This window comes from Capra hircus, chromosome 6 (assembly GCF_001704415.2).
Source record: "Capra hircus breed San Clemente chromosome 6, ASM170441v1, whole genome shotgun sequence".
In the NCBI taxonomy this organism is placed as follows: domain Eukaryota; kingdom Metazoa; phylum Chordata; class Mammalia; order Artiodactyla; family Bovidae; genus Capra; species Capra hircus.
Window position 1 is genome coordinate 70,710,724 of NC_030813.1, and position 22,126 is coordinate 70,732,849.

Sequence of the window (22,126 nt, forward strand, 5' to 3'; positions counted from 1 at the left end):
TTGGTCCCCCTCGAACAACAGGAATACAGAAGAATGTCAGGGCCCAATTTCGCTCCCCCCAAATTCCTGTTCCCCGCGCCCCTCCACTACCAGCGGCGTCCAGCCTCTTTCCTCGGGAGCTTGCTCGAGGGGCGGTGGCGGACCTTTATTGTCTGGGGAGCATCTGCCAGGTGGCGGGCCGATCCCCCTGATGTGCGCGTGGTGCTCAGCTTCACAAAGCGCGCGGCGGTCAACACCACTCTTGTCCGGGAACATCACCGGGGAGGAGAGGTGAAGAGATGTATGGGCTCTGGGGTCGTGAGCGCGGGGCGAGGGCCGACGTGCTCAACCACTCCCCGCGGGCTCAGTCCCCCGGGATCAGCACCTCGAAAGAACAGGGGTCAGACACCGCCGCCAGGGAGCTAGACCCAGACCAAGGCGAGGAGGGGCGCGCAGAAGGGGCGTGGCCGTCGCGCAGGGGGAGGGCGCTGGGAGGAGCGGCCGCGGCTTGGCGCTCGCGGCTCTGGGGGCTCGGCTTTGCCGCGCTCCCGGCACTCGCGCTAGAGCCGGAACGTGGAACAGAGCTCCGGTCCCAGCGCAGCCACCGCGATGAGAGGCGCTCGCGGCGCCTGGGATTTCCTCTTCGTTCTGCTGCTCCTGCTCCTCGTCCAGACAGGTGGGAGGGCGCTGCGGGTACTCGGACCGCGCCTCCCCCCTCCCCCCGGCGCAGCCTGTGCCCCGTTAGGGTCCGAATACGTTGGGGTGGCTGGGGAGAGGTGGCTGCCGGTGCGTTTCAGTTTCGGGAAGATTCGGGGCGGCCCCGGGACTCTACTGCGCCCTGCCCTGCTCACCTGCGCCGGGAGCCCTCCTCAGCCGGTGGTGGGGGCGCTGAGCTGCGAGTCTTTCAGGAAGGCGGGCGGCGAGGGGCTTACGCTGAGGGCAGCGGGTTGTGTGTGAGTTTAGGGCTGCTTTTGTGAGGAGGGCGAGCTGAGCGGGGTCAGAGGCGGGCGGCGAGGGAGTTCTCACGCAGCGCGTTATCTCCGCCGGCTGAGGCGCGGCGGTTGCATCCTTTTGTTAAAAGTTGTGCATGAGAACCGGCCCGCAGGTTCTCAGCCGCGCCGAGGGCGAAGTTGTAGGAGAGCCTTTTCTTTGCTCTGCAGCGGCTGCCTTCCAAACCGCGGCGCTCTTTGTGCCCCAGAGCCGGGGACGCACCCGCTGCCTCGTCTGTTCCAGGCGCCACGCTGGACCGGAGTCGAAGGCTGCGGCGTCCTCGGGTTCCCGGGTTACCCTTTTAGCAGGGGGGAGCTTGCGGCTCTGTGGCCGCGAACCTGGAAGTGCGGCTCCGGAGACAACTTGGGCAGGGGTGTGGAAAGCAGCCGCTAGGTTGCAGACTTTGCTTTTGTATATCCCGTGCCCGAGGCTCGCCCCTTTCTGCCGCGTGCCGTTTCTTTCCTGCAACGCGCCTCGGAGCGGCTGGTGGCTGCGTTTGCTGCCTGCTCCCGGGGGAGACAGGGATGGCGCGCCTAGACATTGCGGTCCCCGACCCCAGCCGCCGCCCGCGCCCGGCCAGATTGACGGGGCTCTGCCAGCCCCTTCGGTGTCTGCGACCTCTAATCCCAGGTCCCTGTTTTCTTTGAGAATATTGAGAATCGCAACACAGCCTCTCGCGTGATTTACTCAACGGCTGCCCGAGGTAGGGGGTGGGAGATGGAGTGGAACTTTCAGCAAATCTTACTTAAATCTTAAAGCTGTTGTGAAAATCGGTTATATCTGCGCGGGAACTTGGGTCTTCAGGTGGAGGAGGAGGATTTGTAGATTCCTGGAAGCCCTCAATCACATTCCTGCCCCCTCTCTTTTTCTGGGTGTCTCTGGTGCGCAAGCGAGTGCAAGTCGCCCAGCTAAACCCCCTGAAGCTCTACTATTTCCCACGTCATTTTTTTTTTAACCCTTAAGGCTAACTTGATAATGTTAGGATAGAAAGTGAGTCTGAACTGGAATTCAAGGGCTCCAGAGGAAGCATCGCTATGAACTATTGTGGAACTGTCTCGTCAGTTTTCTTTCTGCTGGTCAGTTTTCCCATAAAATCTTAAGGCATTGTGAGGGCTTTCCTGTTGGGGAAGAGAGGTAGGAAGGATCATGACAAGTGGCGGGTTCCGGTGGCTTGTTTGACTGCCTAAGCTTCAAATGAGATGTTTGGTCCCTTACGTCCTGGTGCCTTGATATTTTAATTTCATTTAAGACATGTGCACTGGACCTGAGGGGGGGAACAAGAACCACCACACAGACTGTTTCCCATTTTTTAGAAAATTAAGCGAATAGCTTCCTTCTTCCTCAGAATTAGCCTGCGCCATCCTAGAGAATTTTTTGGCAGAGGGGATTTTAAGGTCTGGCTCACGGGGGGCAGTGTGGTATAGTGACAAAGGCTTGTGCTGCCTTTCTGGTTCTTTCTCAGCTTTTATTGGCTGCGTGCCATTGTGCCAGTCCCTTAAACTCAGGGGAGCACAGGGTCCTCCACAGGGTAGTGAGGGGTCTGCACCATGAAGGATCCTTTGGGTCCCAAATTCTCCTCTGTCAGTGTCGTGAGCATAGACTCTCTACTTCTGAGCTCTTTCCCTGAATCCTTCCTGCCTCCTTGAAATGCCGCTGCCTCTCCTGGTCACAGAGTCTCCTTGGTGGTACCCTACTCGTCTGCCTCTGGTTAAAGCAGCGAGGTGTGTGTTCTCTCACATGCTCGCCTACAGTTTCCCTTTGAGGGCTAGGAGGTGCCCACTCCGCAGGATCCTCCATTTCCAGCACCCCCCCCCCCCCGCAGTGTTTACAGCTCCTGTACCCAGCAGGATGAACCTGCAAGGAATAGTGAATCATACCCTGCCCTCGTTCCTGCAGGTGTGAGGCTAGAGTCATTCTCAGCAGCTGGACACAGAACATTCTGGATTATTATCCTGCTGGAAATAACGTGACGGTTTTATACAGGAAACCCAGATAATTCATTTAATGCCCTCTCTGGTCTCTCCCACCCATCCACACATTTTTTTTTTTCCCCTCAAGACTTTATAAATCAACTCATGCTGTGTTATTGCAACACGTTTTTCTAGTGTGCCTTAAATTTCACATTAGTGCCAGGTCCTGTGTTGGGTTCCATTGCCTGAAATTTCCAGTCCCCTCGATAAGCCTTGGAGGTAGTCCTGTTACCATCCCTACCAAATCTGGAGAAACTGGCTGAGAATAACCCAGGGTTCCCACAATAATCAGTGGTGAAGCCTGAGATTGGCCCCATCTGCCCAGGTGTATATCCATTCACATGATTTCTCAATCAGTTGTAAAGTGAGATTTATTTGAAACTATTATATATCATATGCTAGGCATTGTTGGAGGTTCTGGGAATATAGGCTGGTCAAGATTATTACCTTCCCAGTGTTGGTGAAAAAAGACCTTGAATTGCCTGTCGCAGGGTGTCTGAGTTAGAGTTCTCAATTTGAGGGAAGTTTCATCGAAGGGGGAGTTATTCAGTGATAGCTCCCCAGGGCTATGTATGATACGTATGTATGATAGCTCCCCTTTTGACGCTGGGTATGAGGGCACCCACTTCAGTGTTCTTGCCTGGAGAGTCCCATGAACAGAGTAGCCTGGCGGGCTACAGTCCATGGGGTCGAGAAGAGCTGGACATGGCTGAAGGGACTTAGCACAGCATGAGGGTTTTAGGTGTGAACTGTCCTGTTCCAGTTAGAATCCCTCCAAAACGAAGAGGCGCTGTCTCTAAAATGATGATGCATGTTAGTTGAAATGTTTTTTCCATCCCCACTGTATAAAAAAAAAAAAAGTGGTCTTTGCATTGTATAATTGTGGTGAACTTGTGAGAGAGAAAACCCCTAGTGGTGGATAACACCATTGGCCGTTTACCCTGGATGAGCACCATGAGTTATAATGCAGTTAGTTTACCACTCAAAACCTTTCTCTCCCCCAAACAAATGGTGTGCCAGATTATTCTGTGGGCTTCCCTTGGAGCACGTTTATGTACAGATGTTGTTGTGATGGATTTTGCTGCTGTTGTTGACGGCCACTAAAAGTTGCCCTTAGGATTTTGACTCATTTCCTCAAGTCTCCACAGCTGATTAAAGGATACCAGGAAATGAGCCATGGTGTCCTGAGCAGAGTTCTTGAAGCTGAACTGCAGTGCGGGAACCCCTCAAGGCAATGGTCAAGGCTGCAGCGGTATTTTCCAGAATGAATTTAGTTTAACAGCCGACAGGCTAGGGAAGTGCTAAATGTTGCTGTGTTCATGTTTGGTGTCTTTTTAAAAACAGGCACCGAAAGACATTTGAAGAAATCTTAGGCATGCAAAATTTCACACGTGGTCACTGTAACTTGAATAGATATTTTTATGGCTGCAAATCCAGAGTGAATAGGGCCTACAAGGGAGTTAAAGTTTGAATATAGAGTGAATTCAGTGTAAATCATTGTTGAAAGTAGAGAGGACTTTTGAATAAGCCTGGCTTAGCAGCTCTGGTTTCTGACATTTTGGACCTGAGACAGCCCATCTTTTGACTTCAGACACTTAATTGTAAACTGATAGCCCTTACTTGGATGTGTTTTATTTGGCTCACATAATACTTTTTTAGAAAATACTGGGGAAGTATTTAAAATATGGAGAATTTGTATCAAAATCTAGATTTCTCAATTCTCTTGAAGAGTTGGAAATTGCCTCTTTACATGGGACCTAGACAATCCCTCTCCACTGCCAGTCAGGCTTTTAGGCGTTTAGCCTTGGGCTCGAGTGAGCACAGGTGGGATATTGCAGGTACCTTGTGGAAGGAGCACAGGCCTAAGCAATGAAGACAGCCTTGTCTTAGTCTGCTGACTCCATGGCTGACAGCTTTGTGACCTTGGAACGAATTGCTTACACTTGCTGAGCTTCCCTCTTTCATCCTAGTTTTAGCTGTGTGACATTGGGAAAATTACTTAACCTCTCTGTGTCAGTAAGTGTGTGGCTACATATAAAGTTTTTAGCATGGTGCTGCCTGGCACACTCATGGTACAAACTCAATACATGTCAAGTTTAATACGTAATTATCTATAAATTAGAAATTATTGATATCCCTAAAATGGGATTAATGCCTTCTCTAATATGATTACTTTAAAGATTAGAAACAAATTATTGTAAAAATACTTGGCGCAGGGTATAGGATGGGATAGCCACCTAACAAATGAAGAAACTTCATAAATGTGTAGAATTTGACTATTTCTCTTTATAATCCTTGCATGCAGATACCAACAGATTTTGACAACTTTTAAAATGAAATAAACTTTAATTTTTGTCTTGAATTTTATATAGCTTTTGACATAACAGTTGGGAATCACTAGTCTTAGAGATTGAACAGATCTTGGACTATTTTTTACTCAGGAGAAAAAAACCCCAGATTTCTCCAGTGAAAATATTTATCCCTCCTAATTTTTTCCATTCATCTTATGCTTACCTTTTAGTTATGAAATGATTTTGCTAGATATCTTTGGCTGTATACCTTTCTGACAGCTATGTTTTTAAGGCGTTTGCAAACTTTAAAGTTTATGCGAAATTGCTATTCAGGGTATATGGCATCCCAGTTAAGAGCTTGGGCTCTGAAATTGACAAGCTGGGTTTTTATTCAGTTCCACCTCTTGCCAGCTCTGTGGTCTGGGATGAGACCCTTCTCCTCGATCAAGCTTTGTTTCCTCACCTGTAAAATGGGAATGATGGCATAGGGCTACTAAAAGGAGAAAATTAGATTATGCAGAAAACACATTTTGCATAGCCTCCCTTACAGGGAAAGCATGGGAACGCCACCACCAGGCTGATTTTAATGTTTCTTTTTCAGCTTTGTCTCTTAGGAAAGAAATTCAGAAATGGTTTAAACCCAAGTTATATAGAGGGGTTTGTCTTAGTATTAATCAAGACAAGTTATTAATCAAGTCGGGTCCAACTCTTTGCGACCCCATGGTCTGTAGCCCACCAGGCTCCTCTGTCCATGGAATTCTCCAGAAATACTGGAATGGGGCAGGAATACTGGAGTGGGTTGCCATTCCTTTCTCCAAGGAATCTTCCGGACCCAGGATTGAACCCGAGTCTCCTGCATTGCAGGCAAATTCTTTACCATCTGAGCCACCAGGGAAGCCCAGATCAAGATGAAGTTTATCCATTTACTGTTATTTTTTTACTTTTATATGTATATTTTAGACCTCATGGAGAGGTATGTGGGATCTTAATTCCCTGACGGGAGATGGAACCTGCACCGGCTGCAGTGAAAGCATGGAGTCTTCACCACTGGGCCACCAGGGAAGTCCTGAAGCTTATCCATTTAATGTCTTGGTTTCTTTTTTTTTTTTTAAAGATTCAGTTAGCGTTGTGCATAGTTCCCTCCCTGATTCTGTTTAACCTTATTCATAGCTGCTTTCTATAAAAGGGGGTGCAGCTTTCTGGATAAAAGTTTAGGAGGGGAAAGTTCTGTAGATAGCCATTTTCTCAATGTGAATAAGTAAGTATAGCTCACAGAGGGTCCCTGAATCCTATGCCTTGTAAAGTGGCATTGAGAGAAAGCCTTGAGAGGGAGAGGCTCCTCCGCGACTGTAAGAGGTTCTTCTCTAGCCGTTGAAGGACCAAGCTGGGCTTGTCCGTTGCCCCCAGTACTGGACACACAGCAGTGCTGAGTCAATACTAGTTTGAACTCTCGCCTATTCTCCAGCACTTGTATAGAGCTTTTCTCAGTCAACGTTTCAGATTCAGTTTGGCAAAGGATGATCAATCCCTATGCTTTGGTCCTTGCAGGTACTGTACGTGTGGACTCCTGGACTGCGGAGGAATAAAGTGAGAGCAGAACCATCAATTCAAAGTAGAATTTGCTGTCATGAGTGCAGAGTACCTAGGCAATATTTCAAAGGAGAGGAGTTTACATTTTGGTGGGCATGTGATAGATCAGGGATCAGTAAAAGTGTCCATATGGGAGATAATATTTGACATTAAGTTCTACACTTTAAAGGAGGGCAGAGTGTCTGTGGTTGAGGCTTGTATTGGAAAAAAAACTGCTGAAAGAGGGAGCAAGAGATTAAGATCTTATTTGAAGATTCAATTCCTGTTAGGACTAGGGGGAAGGAATTGGTGGGAAGAGGCTGGAAAGGTGGACTTTGGTTAGCCTCAAGGATCATTGGTGGGGGAGGGTCATTTTAGTGTTGGGTTTGGTCCAGATTCTGCAAATACCCTTGTAGTCAAGGCTACGGTAGACTTGACCCAGTAGTGGCCCTCCCAGCTTTGCTCACTAGTCCAGGGCTGTTTGCTCCACCATTTTGTCCTAATGCACACTCCTCAGCCAGCTCCAAAAACTTGGGCACCCCCTTGCTGTGGGCAGCTGAAACTAAGGAGTGTGTGTGTAAGTTTTAGTAAAATACACGTAAAGTTTACCATCGTAAACATTTTTTGATGTACAGCTCAGTGGTATTATCTTCACATTGTTATTTAAGATAGAACACTGTCATCTTACAAAAACCTAGCGCTCTCAACCCATGAAACAGTCCGCCAGCCCCTGGCAACCATCATTCTACTTTCTGTCTGTACGACTGTGATGCTCTGTGGACCTCAAATAGGAGAAATCATTCAGTACTTGTCTTTGTGACTGGCTTATTTCATTTAGCATACTGTCTTCAAGGTTCAGGGCTTCCCTCATAGCTCAGTCCAGTAAAGAATTTGCCTTGTTCGATTCCTGGGTTGTGAAGATCCCCTGCAGAAGGAAATGGCAACCCACTCCAGTATTCTTACCTGGAGAATTCCATGGACAGAGGGGCCTGGTGGGCTACAGTCCATGGGGTTGCAGAGTCAGACATGACTTGGTGACTACACCACCACCATGTGGTCGTGCATGTCGGAATTTCCTTCCTTTTTAAGGAAGGCAGTGCATGTACGTGGACGTGTCTACCACAGTTTATCCATTCATCCATCAGTGAACACTTGGCTTCCCCCTTTTGGCAATTGTGAAGAATGCTGTTATGAACATGGGTGTACAAATACCTAAGGGAGAGTTTCTGAGCCTCTGTTAGAGTGGAGTTAAGCCTTTGAGCGTTATATGTTAGTGGGGAGCTGGGCAGGGGTCCATCAGTCACACTCTTTAGATGATTAGATGGTCTTTGGATGAAGAACTGAGCACTTGGGTGTTAGAGTGCATGCTCTGGAGAGAAAGAGAAACACTTTAGAAATAAGAGGAAGATAAAGGTGGCAGACTTGGTTAATTCACTTGGCCAATTTACAGGCATCTCGGATTTGCCAGTCACTGATGAGATAGTGAGGAGGGGGACCAGGAGTTGCTGTGGGTGTGGTAACAGCACTGGGGGTGCTCTGGAATTCACAGAAATAAAGCTAAGAGGATGAGCCCTTTTGAAAGAGGGTATGTGATGCTATGTTGTTCTTTGGTTACTTACAGACTGCATTTTCTTGAAGGCCAATTTCACAGAAACTACGACAGATATAAATGAAATTCTTCTTAGGGTCAGGTCCAAGTGAAAAACAAAACTTAAGCTCCAAAGGTCAACAAAACATGGCTCTGTAATGTTACAGTAGGTTTTGGGGATTAGAAAGAATTGTGTGTTGTGTACCAGTCAGTCATGTAATGAAAAGTAAATTTTCCTGAAAAGAAATCGATGACAGGAAGATAATTCTGCATTTATTCTCTGCATTAGACCATTTAAAAAGTATGTTTATTGGTTTTCTTAGAATAAAATGGATGTTTTAGGTATAGAAGAGGATATAGAGTTGATTAAAGCTTTGGGAAATAGGCCCTTTGAAAGCAACTTAAATTGGATTTATTAAGCCTGAAGAAGATAAGGTGAAGGGAGGTTTAGTGAATGACAGTCTTCAAATATTTGCAGAATATGAGTGAAGAATGGGACTAAATAAGACTGGTTTAAATTGCCCCAGAAGGGAAGTCAGGTTTTTGTGTGTGTGTGGAAAATCCTTTGATTGGAAAAGTTGGAAAGACTTTATTGTGTTACCAGAACTAGTTATAGGGTCTTGGCTGCAGGTATGACAAAAGCCAAGTAAGTAATTTTTGTCTTTAAATGGTTACGTCCTGCACCCCTCAGTTGGTATGATGACTTTTTAGGGGCCTGCCTGAAATCTTTGCTAAATAAAATAACCAGCCCCTTCACTGCCGTGGCTGTGGAGGGTTTCTCATCAATTCTTAGTAGACTAACAGGATCTTCACAATTTTTGCTTATGTTGAAGGTAGCTAATAAAGAACTTGCACCTAAAATTGGGTTATTGATTGATGTATTGGAGGTGGGGATGGTGAAAATAACCACAGAATGAACTGTACAGTGCTATAGCTTAAGCTGAGGGCCAGAATAAAAACAAGGAAGTTTGAGGTCTAAAGTAATCTATAATCAGCCGTAATTAGCCCTGACCTAAGAATGGCTGTGCTCTGTGATTGCTCCACCGACTGGTGATTCTGAGACACAGTCAGCCATGCTGCACACAGGCTGAGGTCTGTAAGGATGAAGGAGCCCTTTCCCCTTGATTACTCAGGGATGGACTGTTTGCTCTGGGGCTGGCCCAGCATTCTCACTTCCCTTCGCATCTGCCCCTTCCCTTTGGTCATTTGGTGTTCATGGTTCAGTGGCAGTTGTTAAATCAGCCGACCATCCAGCAGGGGAATGTGGTATGGAACTGCAATTCAGCAGTCTCTCGTTGATTACATCATTACACCTGTCATGTCGTCATGCATGAAGATTTCTGAGATGTGATTTCCTGCCTTGAAGGAGCCGGGAATCTATGGAAACAGAAGTGCTAGGTAGATGCTAATGTAGTAAAATTTATAATAAGACTTATAACAGTTCGGGTCCAGAAGCTAAGTAAGACACATAATGTATAGCACTGGGCTGAAGGAATAGGTTTCACTTTTCAGGTAGAATAGCTGATTGCAAGGAAGATTTGGAAGCCAAGTTAAACCTTGAAGAGTGGGGCGATTGGTCAGGGTGTGAACAATAGACGCAGAGGGTGACAGCTGACAGACTCCCGTAGAAAACAATCTTTGTGGGGACTAACAGAATATGAGATAGGATAAGTTTTAGGGCACCTGGGTTTTTTCTCAGTAATTGCAGTATTTCCTATAATGCCATATGTGATGAGACTTTTTATAAGTGTCATCTGGTCAAGTAGGTGCTTACTCAGAGAAGTAATTTTAGGAAGAGTGTAGATCTCACTTTTGCATGGTATTACATATATTGTGGGCTTGCTAGGTGGCGCTAGTAGTAAAGAACCTGCCTGCCAATGCCGGAGTGTGAAGAGACTTGGGTTCAATCCTTGGGTTGGGAAGATCCCCTGCAGGAGGAAATGGCAACTCACTCCAGTATTCTTCTCTGGAGAATCCCATGGACAGAGGAGCCTGGAGCCGCAAAGAGTCAGACACGACTGAGCAACTAACACACACACATACACTATGTGCAGTGTATGCACGTGCGCGTGTGCACGTACACACACACACACACACACACACAGTATGCACAGTGCGCATCCAGAGTAGGTCCATGGATATGTACTTGGAGTTGCTTTTAAGTCCAGGGCTAACTACCCTCCTCTACCTTCCTACCTACCCACCTCTGCCCCCAGCCAAGATCACAGATTTTGTATGCTCAACATCTGATAGTAGCAAGAGATAATCTTTGAGTCTTAGCTTATTAACAAATTTTAAATATTTATTATAATGGTAACTCAAGTATGTAACATAAATTTGTGTATAAATATGCGTAAATTCATTTGTTTAACAAACCCAGCAGCAAGTAAAACCCTCAAGCCTTGAAAAGAATTCTCATCTGCTCTGGATTCCCTAGCCCTGCATTAGAAGGTAATTAAAAGGTAATGAGAGGTGCTGGTTACTGCCCTTTGCAAAGCACTGATCCTCAGGGAGGAGGTAGCTGTTTGTGAGAGGTGGAAATCTATTATTTGAGATAAACAGGAGAATGATGGTATTTTCCAGGGAATTCCTTGTACTTGACCTAATGGATTAAAAAATAATAGGGTAAATGAAAAGAGGAGAAATCCTTACTTTTTTCCTTTGTATCTCTTAAAAAAACATTTGGTTTTACCCCAGGTGACTCAGATAATTTCAAAGGACGTTTTAAAATTCTTGAAAACAATCAGGGCTGCCAGTAAGTTAAATATAATGGCCTATGCAGATTTAGCAGAGGAATCGCTTTGCAGGGTTTGAACAAAGGAGGCGTTACCAGGTTTGCTAATTGTTTGGTGTCTCTTTTTTATTGGAGGGGAAGTATTTATAGAAACGGATCTAATGTAGATTTGACTTCTGGGGAAAATATTAGTGGTTTTGTGTAGCCTTTGGCTGTTTTTCTACTTGGCTAGGATATGTTTTAAAGAAAACAAGACTAAGTGGTTTAAAAAATTGGGAATTATTCTACTTGGAAAGACTATGGCTCCTTTTAAAGCGTGTTTTATAGTTTGTAAAATGTTAAAAATGTGTTTCCATCATGTTCTTCACAATGTAGATTTCTTTTTTAATGGCTGATGGAAGATTTTCATCTCAAGAAACAGCCTGGTAAAACCGCACAGGCTTTAGGCTTTTCGTCATTAGTTAAATTAAACTAGGATCCTTTCTCTAAAAATACGTCATTAGAATCGCCACTTGAAAACAGTTAATTGGGATGTCTAAGTGGTTTTCTTGTTATTTTAGTATAGTATATTTACTACAGGGAAATTGTAGGCAAGTTTCTAGCTCACTTTCATGAAAAAGAACCCTTCTTTCTAGTCTTTTAAAATAAACTAGCATATGTAGAAGGGTTTATGAATTTTTTAAGGAGATCTGAATGCGTAGCCTAATTTCCATTCCAGCATTTTCAAGGGATATTATTTTAAATGATCACTTTAGTTTCAGAATGAGTGCCTTCTAAGGAGAGGCTAGCCAGGATGCCGAAAGTGCTACGGTAGTGAGCAGCCTGCTGTCGGCAGGTGAGCACAATCCAGGCAGGTGAGCACAATCCAGGCAGGTGAGCACAATCCAGGCAGGTGAGCACAATCCAGGCAGGTGAGCATAATCCAGGCAGGTGCAGGTGGCTTCTCTCTCCATGCGGAAATCTTGGAACAGCACCTCTGGGCATAAAGCTGTAGTGCTTAAGGTTTACAGCTTCATTCTCTTCGTCCCTTCAGTATCTTTTCAGTAGACCCTACATCTACCAGGAATTTGTAGATTTGTTTACAAATAATTATTGATATGCTTGAGGGGCATAGCCATGAACAGGCAAATAGCCTTGTCCTTTTGGGGCTTATATTCTAGTGAATTCTTTTCCTTTCATGAGCCCAGGTTTACAAAGAGCCCAGAAGAAAGAAAAGGTCTAGGGTCTCTCTGTGAGAAAGCAGCTTTATTTAGATTTATTTCAGTTTTGCATTAGGGTCAATTAAAAAAGGAAGTAAAGAAAGGCAAGATTTCTCAGAGGGTTGGGGGTCACAGGGAAGGAGGGGCCAGAGGAAGCAAAATGGAGAGAGATGGGAGTGTGGGAAGGGAACCGGGTTGCGACAACTCAGGAGGAGCTTTGTGAGATGTTTGTCTCCTGAGCCCTGTCTGCCTCTGTGGTGCCCCACATACCAGTCTCCCAGCTTGTTATGGCTCTAGTCTTTGTAACTTCAGCCTCTAGCAGGTATGAGACTGTACTGATGAAGGAGGTACCAGAGTGGGTGACAGAAGTGTCCACAATGCCAGGGAATGTCTTCACTTCTCAGGAGTCTGCAGAGCCTTGAATGTGCCAAAAGTCCGTCATCTGTCTGTAGGTTTGGAACCATTTTTTCCTCCGAATGGACCAGAATGGTTTTTCACAGCTGAGAGAGATGCTTCAGGGATGCAGGCTGAATGCTCTCCAGTCTGTCTCCAAGGACGGGAGGCTCTGTACCTCCTTTTCACCTTCTTTCTTCTTTTTTTTTTTTTGTTGTTGAAATTGACCATCTTCAGTTTCTAATGATACCTGTATTTAGCAGTTTGAGTCTGACAAAGCGCGCAGGTCGTGGAGAAGCTAAAACACAGTTCAGCCACTGTCTTGTCATGCTGGGCGTGGTGTATCCACTCCACTGTTAACTGCAGTAGCGTGGATGAGAGGACAGGATGACTTCTTTGCCTTTTAGCCTTAGGATGAACTTTCAGAGGTCCATGAAGTGATAAGCCCTCCCATTTCAAATCAAGGACTCCCCCCAGTGAGAATGGAGACTCTGGGTACACAGGACAGGAAAGCTCCTCCTCTGTCCGCTCTTGGGCACGGAGTAGGACTCAGGCTGCCTTTGGTGGCGGTGGTGCCCATCCTCAGGAAAGAAGCCAAGATGAAGACTGGGGACGGCGAGTGGTACCCCCAGGAGTTGTGTGTGGCAGAGAAGGCCTCCCCCCTGACTACAGCTGTGGTTACTTAATGACAGCATTAAGGTGGGTACTCACGTGCTTGGGACAGTGTCAGTTAACAATTCTGGTGAAACTAACCGCCTTAGGTATACAAGTGCGGGTGCTTAAGTAATTATGAAATCAGTTGCTTTAAAGCGCTTCGTCTAGATTTGACGGAAGACTAATGTTTCTAAGCTGAGAATAGAAATAAAATAAAAATCCAGTATCGTCATCATTCATTGGCACCTGTTATTTAGGGTGCTAATGGGCCTAAATGTAATACACTTTAAGATTGCTCTCAGTTGACTAGGGAAGGGTTGAAGAAAACAAGAGAGGGGCCTGTGACTTCTCAGCTATTGCCTGGGTTATTTGAAAACTTATTAGCAGCCATTTTATTTTAAGATGGAGGAATTGGATCTCACAATAACTTTAAAGACTATATAAATATATGCCTTTAAAATACACAGAAATGTAAGTGTGTATATATATGTGTGTGTTTGTATGTATGTATATATATATATATATACTGGGGCTTCACAGGTAGTGCTAGTGGTAAAGAACCTACCTGCCAATATAGCAGATGTTAAGAGATGTGGGTTCTATCCCTGGGGCGGGAAGATACCCTGGAGGGCATGGCAACCCACTGTAGAACTCTTGCCTGGAGAATTCTTTGGACAGAGGAGCCTGGTTGGCTACATTCCGTAGGGTCACAAAGACTCAGACATGACTGAGTTGACATAGCATGTACACAGGCGTGTTCATAATAATTATGGGGCCATCTCACACATGGAGACAAACGGAACGAACCCTCATCTGCCCATCATCCAGCTTCAGCAGTTGGATCAGCAGCAGTCTTTCTTCTTCATTTCGTCCTCCCATTTTGTTTTTCCTTTTTGGCCGGGCCATGTGTCTTGTGGGATCTTTAGTTCCCTGGCTAGGAATCGAACCCTGGTCCACGGTAGTGAAAGCCTGTGTCCTAACCACTGGACTGCCAGGGAATCCACCCCACCTTGTCCTCCCATTATTTTAAAGCGTATCTCAAGCATTGTAGAAATTCATTTGTGAATGTTTCCAGTATGTAGTTCTAAAATAGATTCCCTTCTCTGGACATAACGATGCCGGTGTCACAGCCTTCAAAGTCAGTAAAGTTCCACAATGTCACCGAGTATCCAGGATTTACATTTCCCTTATTGAAAGTAAGTATGAAAGCATATGTGGTGAACATATAAAGTTTTGCTAGAATCCCCACAAGAGCCACATTGTCAATTGGTTGATAACGGCCTTTTAAGTCATTTCTAATTTGTAGGCTTTATTCCCCAGTGTTTGTTGAAGAAACTGAGGGTTTGTCTCGTGCAATTTTCCACAGTCCAAATGCTGCTGCTGCCTGCATTCCTCTGGTGCTGTTTAACATGTTCTGTTCCCTGAACTTCCTGTAAACTTGTCATATCGAGGTATGATCAGACTCAAGTTTGATTTCTTTTTTAACAAGATAACGTCAGTAGATGGTATGTTCCTCTATAATTTTATTTTCTTTCTCTGTTTTGGATATACTGTTGAGTACTTGCAAAGTTTTTGGCTTTTGTTCTAATGGTTGCCTTTACACTGACACCTTCATATAATACTCTTGGTTCACTCTTACTGGGCCCAGTTTCCTACTGGTTGCCTTGTGTGAGCAACATTTAAATTAGTTACTAGTCTGTTCTTTCCCTTTTCTCTCCTAGCTTGGGATTTGAAGAGATGCTTTTGTACTCCCAGTTACTATCTATAAGGCAATCAGCAAGCATATTCTGCTTTGCAGATACTCCTCCATCCCCTAACTTTTCTGAAACTACACCGAAATTACTTTATCACAGTGTATAGCAGTCACATATTCTGCTATCTCCTTTTTTAATCATCATTTAATCTTAGTTCTGCAAGTGAATGTATATTTAATGCTTGCCACCACGGCTTATGTCTTGTCTTTCCTGACATTTTGGTTTTCCGTAGCTCATTCTCTAAAGTACCTCAGAAAGCACTCATGGGAAGTAGTTCCTGAATTATGTTCACAGGAGCTTGTCTGTAGCCTTTGCTTTTTATACTTAAAAGTCAGGTTGTTTGATGTAAATCCTTGGCTCATCTTTTCTTTGCTCAAGGATCTTTAATATTTTACTGTATTGTCTTTTGCCATAAAGTGTTGTCAAAGTCTGCTGGCAATCTGATTTTCTTTCCCTCATATTTAGCTTGATATGTTTGTCTAGATACCCAAAGGACTGGTTTTTTACCTTTATTCTTTTAAGTCTATAGTTCTATAGTGTTAGATGCTCTGGGTTGATTTCCCGCGCGCCCCCCGCCCAGGGACATAATGTGCTATTTCCCTGGTAGCTCAGCTGGTAAAGAATCCACTGACAACGCAGGGGACCTGGGCTCAGACGATAAATTTAAATTTGCTTACAGTGCAGCTTTTGCTCTTGGTTCTATTTTTCCTCTTGGCTTTTAGAGCTCCCATTGTGTGCATGTTAGATCTTCTTTGCCCATCTTTTATTTTGACCTTTTTCTCTCAAACCCTTTTAATATCTTCATAATTTGATAGAATTAAAACATTTTCCTCCTTCTCTTCTACTTCTTTTGAGGCATTATTCATTTTATTTGCTCTTGTGTTCTTTTTATTTACCCTTTATTTCTAAAATGATTTTTTCTCTCATTTTTCTTAGTTTTTTTATCTCCATTTTTCAAATCTTTTCTCCAGTCAGCTCATTTTTTTCTTTTTTATTTAATTGAAGTATAGTTGATTTACAATGTTGTGTCAATTTCTGGTATACAACAAAGTGATTCAGTTACATATATATATTCAATCAATCAGCTCATTTATGACTTTAAAATTCCGATTTAGTCTATTCTTTATAACTTTTTTATTTCTTTTAGCTCATTTTTGAAGTATTATAGTTTTCCTATGTGTTTTTCTGGCATGATTTTATCGTCTATACTAGGGTTGTGATTCTGTTCCTTACTCTTTCTTTAAATAAAACATTTGGAATTCAATTGTGATTCTTTTCTGTTGTTCACTATGAGTTTTAGTTTTCGTATACTCTTAGTAGAACCATTATAGCTCTTCTTGCTTCACAGTTCTAAAGAACCCACTTACATTGTTTTCATGAAGTGGTTTAAAAAAACGGACTTGACTTTTCCACTTGTAAGATCTTAACTTTTTGGTCTCTGTCCCCAGCTCTTACCTGACTGAATCTTTCCTTTGCCCCAATTTACTCACCTTGGATTCATCCTTAGCAGTTTCTCTGCAGTGTGGAGCTTTGGCTTAGTTTGTTAGTTCATAGGAATTAGACCTCCCTCACCCCCAGGGCATCCTCGCACATTAGAAATACATGGGACGCAAGCCCTCTACACTTCCTAGGGAAGTTGGAACCTGCAGAGTGCTCTGCCAGCTTCTGTGGGTGTTCTAGAATGGGGACTTGGAGCTTTCCAGTGAGCACCTACTGGCTGTTCTTCACGCTCCTGGTGGTCTGTCCCGTTTCCTTCATACACAGGGTTCCTGGGGACACCTTATCACTTGGGTTTGTTGTAGCTCCTATCTATGGGTTTTTGGTGCTGCTCTATTTGTCCGTTTTTATGGTTAGGATGAATTGGGGAGATTCAATGAATTATGCTCCCACCACCATCTTGCCAGAATATCTATGGGCTTTTTAACATGAAATTGATAACCTTTGGGTCTGCTAGCAAAATAGCAAAGTCTTAAAACATTAAATCACTAATAATAGCTGCCTTATTTAAAAGTAATTTTCTTTCAAAATATAAGAATGTGGGATAGAAAAGTTAGTGCTTCTAACTATCTGCAAACTGGCCACTTTATGGGCTACGTAAGCCATATTCTAAACTTAGTGTTACAAAATGTAATGGTTGGAATTATCTGGGGACCAGGAAGTCATCTCTGGGCTGTTGTTTCTGAGGAAAAGGTGTAAAGAGCCACCCACTTTTGCCATTATTTGTTTGGGTTGATATTCCTTGAGTTCTAAAGGAGACAATTCTATTTTATAGTTTTAAAAGGATTAAACCACATTTGCACTTTTAATGCCATCTAATAAAGATAAAATCATTACTTAATTAGGTGCATTTTTCTCTTTCAGCTTTTTTCCCCCCAGTGAAGAATTTGCATATCTCTAATTATAGTCATTTGAAAAAAATGCTGCCAGGATTTGACATAATATTAATTTAGATTTCCAAAAATACAAAATTTCCTTCCTCCAATTTGAGTTTCCTCCAGTTGGCCATTGATTTAAATTACATGCTAAAAGGTGACAATTTAGAATTGGCCCCCTTTTCCTCCTGTATTTAGGGACAACCATTATTCTAAAGCCATTGAAAGAAGTAAAACTTACTCAGTGGGCATAGTATAAACTTTTTTTTTTAAATTCTGGAAAATAGAGCAAGATCATTTTCAGACATTTCCTTCTGGTTTTTTATGAAGAGATTGAGAAGAAATCATTTCAAAATGGAGCTGGTCTTTAAGAATCCTTTGCAAAGGGTAGCAGGCTTAATGTATAGCTCTAATTGAATGTCACCCAAGAAAAATTAAGGGAAAAGTCAATACTCATTAAGCAGATTGACCAGCCAAGTGTTTTGATACATGTTGCAACAAATTTGAATAAACTAATTTTGTCCATTAGTGTGCTTTTAGACCAATGTGATTGTTTTGGTCTAATTATTTTTTATTTTGTGTATTCAAATGTAGAATGGCTGCAGAATTAATGATTGCAGCAATTATCTGATTAGCAATTTAGAAAATTGGTGAGTGGTATCTGACTACTCACCAAGCAGTGCCTGGCATTTCACAGGACTTTGTGCAGGAGCACACACAGTCTAAGGAGAGGCTTGGGCTGTTGTCTGTCTTTGACCCACTGCAGGTGGGAGCCCTGAGGTCGTCACTGGTTAGCCTGGGCTGTGGATGTGGGCTCTTGCATGCCATGCACCAGATTGAGGTCTGGTGTGCTGCAGAAGTTGTATTTGCCACCCTGTGTCACTCTTCCGGAGTCCTGTAGCTGTGACTGGTGAATTCTGCAATATTTCCCACTTCTAAAGCTTGGGGATTCGAGAAATCTGTGCCCGAGTGGCTGCCAAAGCTTGTCAGGGGGACCCAGCACGAGGCCGATTTCTAGGTGTAAAAGCCAGGCAGATTTGCTCACTCAAGAAAATCTGTTTTTGCAGGTTTGCTTTAAATTCCAAGATACAGATCCAGATTAATGCTGGTTAAAAAGGATTTTGTTTTTTTATTGCACTAATGCCATAGGTTTCTCCTGGTAACTGACTGCCTTGTCGGGGAGGGGATGGTTGGTTCTCCAAGTGTGGTCCTAGACCTGCAGTAGCAGCAGCATCACCTGGGGCTTTTCAGGGGTGTGCAGACTCCCTTCCCACCCCAGACCCACCAAATTTGGAAACTCTGGGGATGGGGCCCAGTGGTCCCTTTTACCAAGCTCTCCAGCTGTATCTGGTGTAGGGTAAAGTTTTAAAACCACCAATCCTGAGTATAAAAATGACTGAGCTTTGTTACAGTGTTGGGCTGCGATAGTTAAAATAAATTGAAGCTAATGTAGCCTCTTGCATATTAGAACAGTGTGCAATTCTCTGTTCTCTTTCTGTTGCACTGAAAAGATAGATAGGCCTTTCAGTTGCTCCAAATAGGAAAGCAGACAATTGCAGTTCTGGGGGACAGTGCCCCTGGTAGAGGCTGCAAAAAAGTCATTCATGGAAGTGGGAATGGGGGAATGGTGATAGAAAGGCCCCTCTGGATTATATTTTAAAGGAATAAATGTGATTGTGTTTCTCTCTGATTCAAACCTTTCAGAGACTTCTCTGTTCTTGGAGTAAAGTCTGTCCATGTAGATCCCATCCAAGACTTCCAGTGGCTCCACTTGATCTCTACTTTGCACACAGTACCTGCCGCATCTTCTGTTCTCAGGGCTTGCTTCACTCCTTTTCCCTCCTTGAAGCTGTCCTTGCTCCTTGGAGCTCCCTGCCCCTCTGCCCCTGCCAGGGGCACCAGTTCTCCTTGCTTCCTGGTGCCCTTCAGACCCCAGCTGGCGTGTTTCTTTTCTGACCCCCCAGGGTAGGTCAGGTCAGGGCACCTTGTACGATGCATGTCTCCCCACTCTGCACACTGTAATTGTGTGATTGGACAATTACTGGTTGACCGGTGCAGCTAAATATAAATTCCGTGAGGGGGAGAGAGACCCTGCCTTTTTCACTGCTGCCCAAGGGTCCAGCCTATAGCAAACATTCAAGAAAAGTTTTTGGATGAATGAATGAAAGGTAGGGAGAAGTAGTCCCATTTTTATCCCTAGGACATGTGGAATGGTTAATGTATGCAATTTTGATGGTGTGTCACCTAGTGAGTTTTCTTTATAAGACCAGTTGCCACCATCATCTAATCCCGCTGGAAGGGGGAGTCCCTTGCACAGGGGAGCAGAATCTCATGATTTCTAGTTTGGAATCTGGCTTATGGGACGCCCAAGAGAGGTTCTTGAGTATTATGCATTCAGGAATGTGGAAGAGGGGGGAAATCCTCTGATCATGGAGATATTCATAATACACAGGCCAGTAGCCCGAGTGGTAAAGGTGGCACCTGGGAGGGGTTTCAGGGAAATGACTGTTGTCCTCTGTTCCCTCAGGGCTTCCAGGAAAACCTGCTCACTCTGCTCACAGAATTGATATTGGGGCACCATCTTTCTTCCCACCCACTTTCAGATCTGTTTGATAGAATTCACACGCACTCCTTTGCCTCATTTTGATCAATTTGTCTTGGCCTAGATAAAGCTAGGATTTTTCATTCCTATTGTAGAAGGTGACAATATGCGAGTTACCTCCCAGAGGTGATAGCTTCAAAGTGGGAGCATTTTGCCTCAAATCAGAAACTAAGTAAGCCTTGGTAACAATCAGTGGAAGGGTTGGCAATAGCATCTATGGATATAATTTATTAAAAATACACATATTTAGAGGAGGGCTCATTTGTTTTTGGGGGGTGCTGCACAGGGGATCTTAGTTCCCCGACCAGGGATTGAACTGGTGCACCCTGTAGTGGAAGCAGAGAGTCTTAACCACTGGACAGCCAGGGAAGTAACTTAAATCCTCTTTAAAGATGGTGGTTTCAATATCTAGAGTGGCTTGTTGGCACTCTTGCTTTTGACATAGGAAGCTGATAATCTGCTCTCTGTATTTGCCAAGGCAATGGCACCCCTCTCCAGTACACTTGCCTGGAAAATCCCATGGACAGAGGAGCCTGGTAGGCTGCAGCCCATGGGGTCGCTAAGAGTCGGACACCACTGAGCAACTTAACCCACTTCACTTTTGTGTTTATTTTACATCTGGGATTCAGCATACTCTCATACCCAATGTAAACTCCTGATAGATAAAGTGAAATGGAATAAACACAGTAAGTTTTGGAACAAACACCGTAAACACTATTTCTCATTGGCAGCCATTTATTGACCATAAGGTAGGTATAGGATTTAGAGATAATGTCTAAATCCTGATGTAGCTCACTACTGATTTATAGATGTTGGAACTCTGAAGCTTGGAGAGGTCAGATAACTTCCCCAAGTTTCACATCACTCAACTTGGAATCTCTAAAACCCATACCTTTTCCATTTTATTCCTGTGGCCTCCCTTGCTCATCCAAGCTCAGAAAAGCAGAGTCACCTCCAGTCTCTGAATTGGATTCTAGACTTTAAAATACTGTTGAATAAAGTTACAGAAGTTGCAAGATGAATGCAAAGAACTTCAGGATACCCTTCACCTAGATTCACATATTAACATTTCGCCACATTTGCTTTGTCATGTATATACATATTAGTTTTTTTTTTTTTTTGACTCTTTTGAGAGTTAAGTTGCTAATATGCCTCCCTGAAAACCCATCTGAGCCTCAGCCTTGGGCTTATGAGAATATGGAGGCCACCCAGGATGAGTTCCTTTTCTGGCCCCAATCCATATGGTTCTACCCTCTCCACCACCCCCCCACCCGCCCCAAGCAGGGAGCCTCAGCTCACTCTTGCCCTCAGCCTTAGTCCCAGTCCTTTAATTTAGATCCTAAAACCCATGCAACTGCCTTTTTGAAAATGGGCTCTCTTCAGCAAATAACCAACAAACCCTCTTCTATGGCACCTAGTATAGGCAAATAAAAAGGGGTTCCTCATGTTTCCACTTACTTTGTGAAAAAGGGGGAGAATGGGGTTTCATTCTACCTTGTTCAGGGCTGCAGATAAACTATTTGACTCCTTCCCTTTGACTTCTGTTTTCAAGAGAGTTGGGGCTTCCCTTGTGGCTCAGCTAGTAAAGAATCTGCTGGAAGTGCGGGAGACCTGGGTTCGATCCCTGGGTTGGGAAGATCCCCTGGAGGAGGGAACAGCTCCCCACTCTAGTATTTTGGCCTGGAGAACTCCATGGACTCTATTTTATAGTCCATGGGGTCGCAAAGGATTGGACACAACCAATGCTGGTTACCTTTTCTCTGGCAAGTGCTTCAGATAAAATTCCTTTTTTTTAAAAAAATCAATAATTTTGTTTTTATTTCCTCTGTTTTAAACCAGCTATACAATGACATTTTGAAAGTGGAGACAAAAGGAAAAAGTTCTGTCCTCCTAGTGTTTGGGATAGAGGGGAAGGTGCAATTTCCCTTGTCTGACAGGTCTGTTAAAAGCAGAATTCATGTATACTATCATGTAAGAATTGAATTGCCAGTCTATGTCTGACGCAGGATACAGCATGCTTGGGGCTGGTGC

The 22,126-nt window shown here is 44.1% G+C and overlaps 1 protein-coding gene across 2 annotated transcripts in view; it reads left to right on the forward strand.

Moving 5' to 3' along the window:
- KIT (KIT proto-oncogene receptor tyrosine kinase) overlaps positions 509 to 22,126 on the forward strand; it is an 82,677-nt gene continuing 61,059 nt past the window's right edge. Inside the window, exon 1 of one of the 2 annotated variants that reach the window (XM_018049156.1) lies at positions 509 to 655. In XM_018049156.1, coding sequence (XP_017904645.1) covers positions 589 to 655 — 67 coding nt within the window. In that variant the 5' untranslated portion in view covers positions 509 to 588. 2 annotated transcript variants of the gene reach the window in all.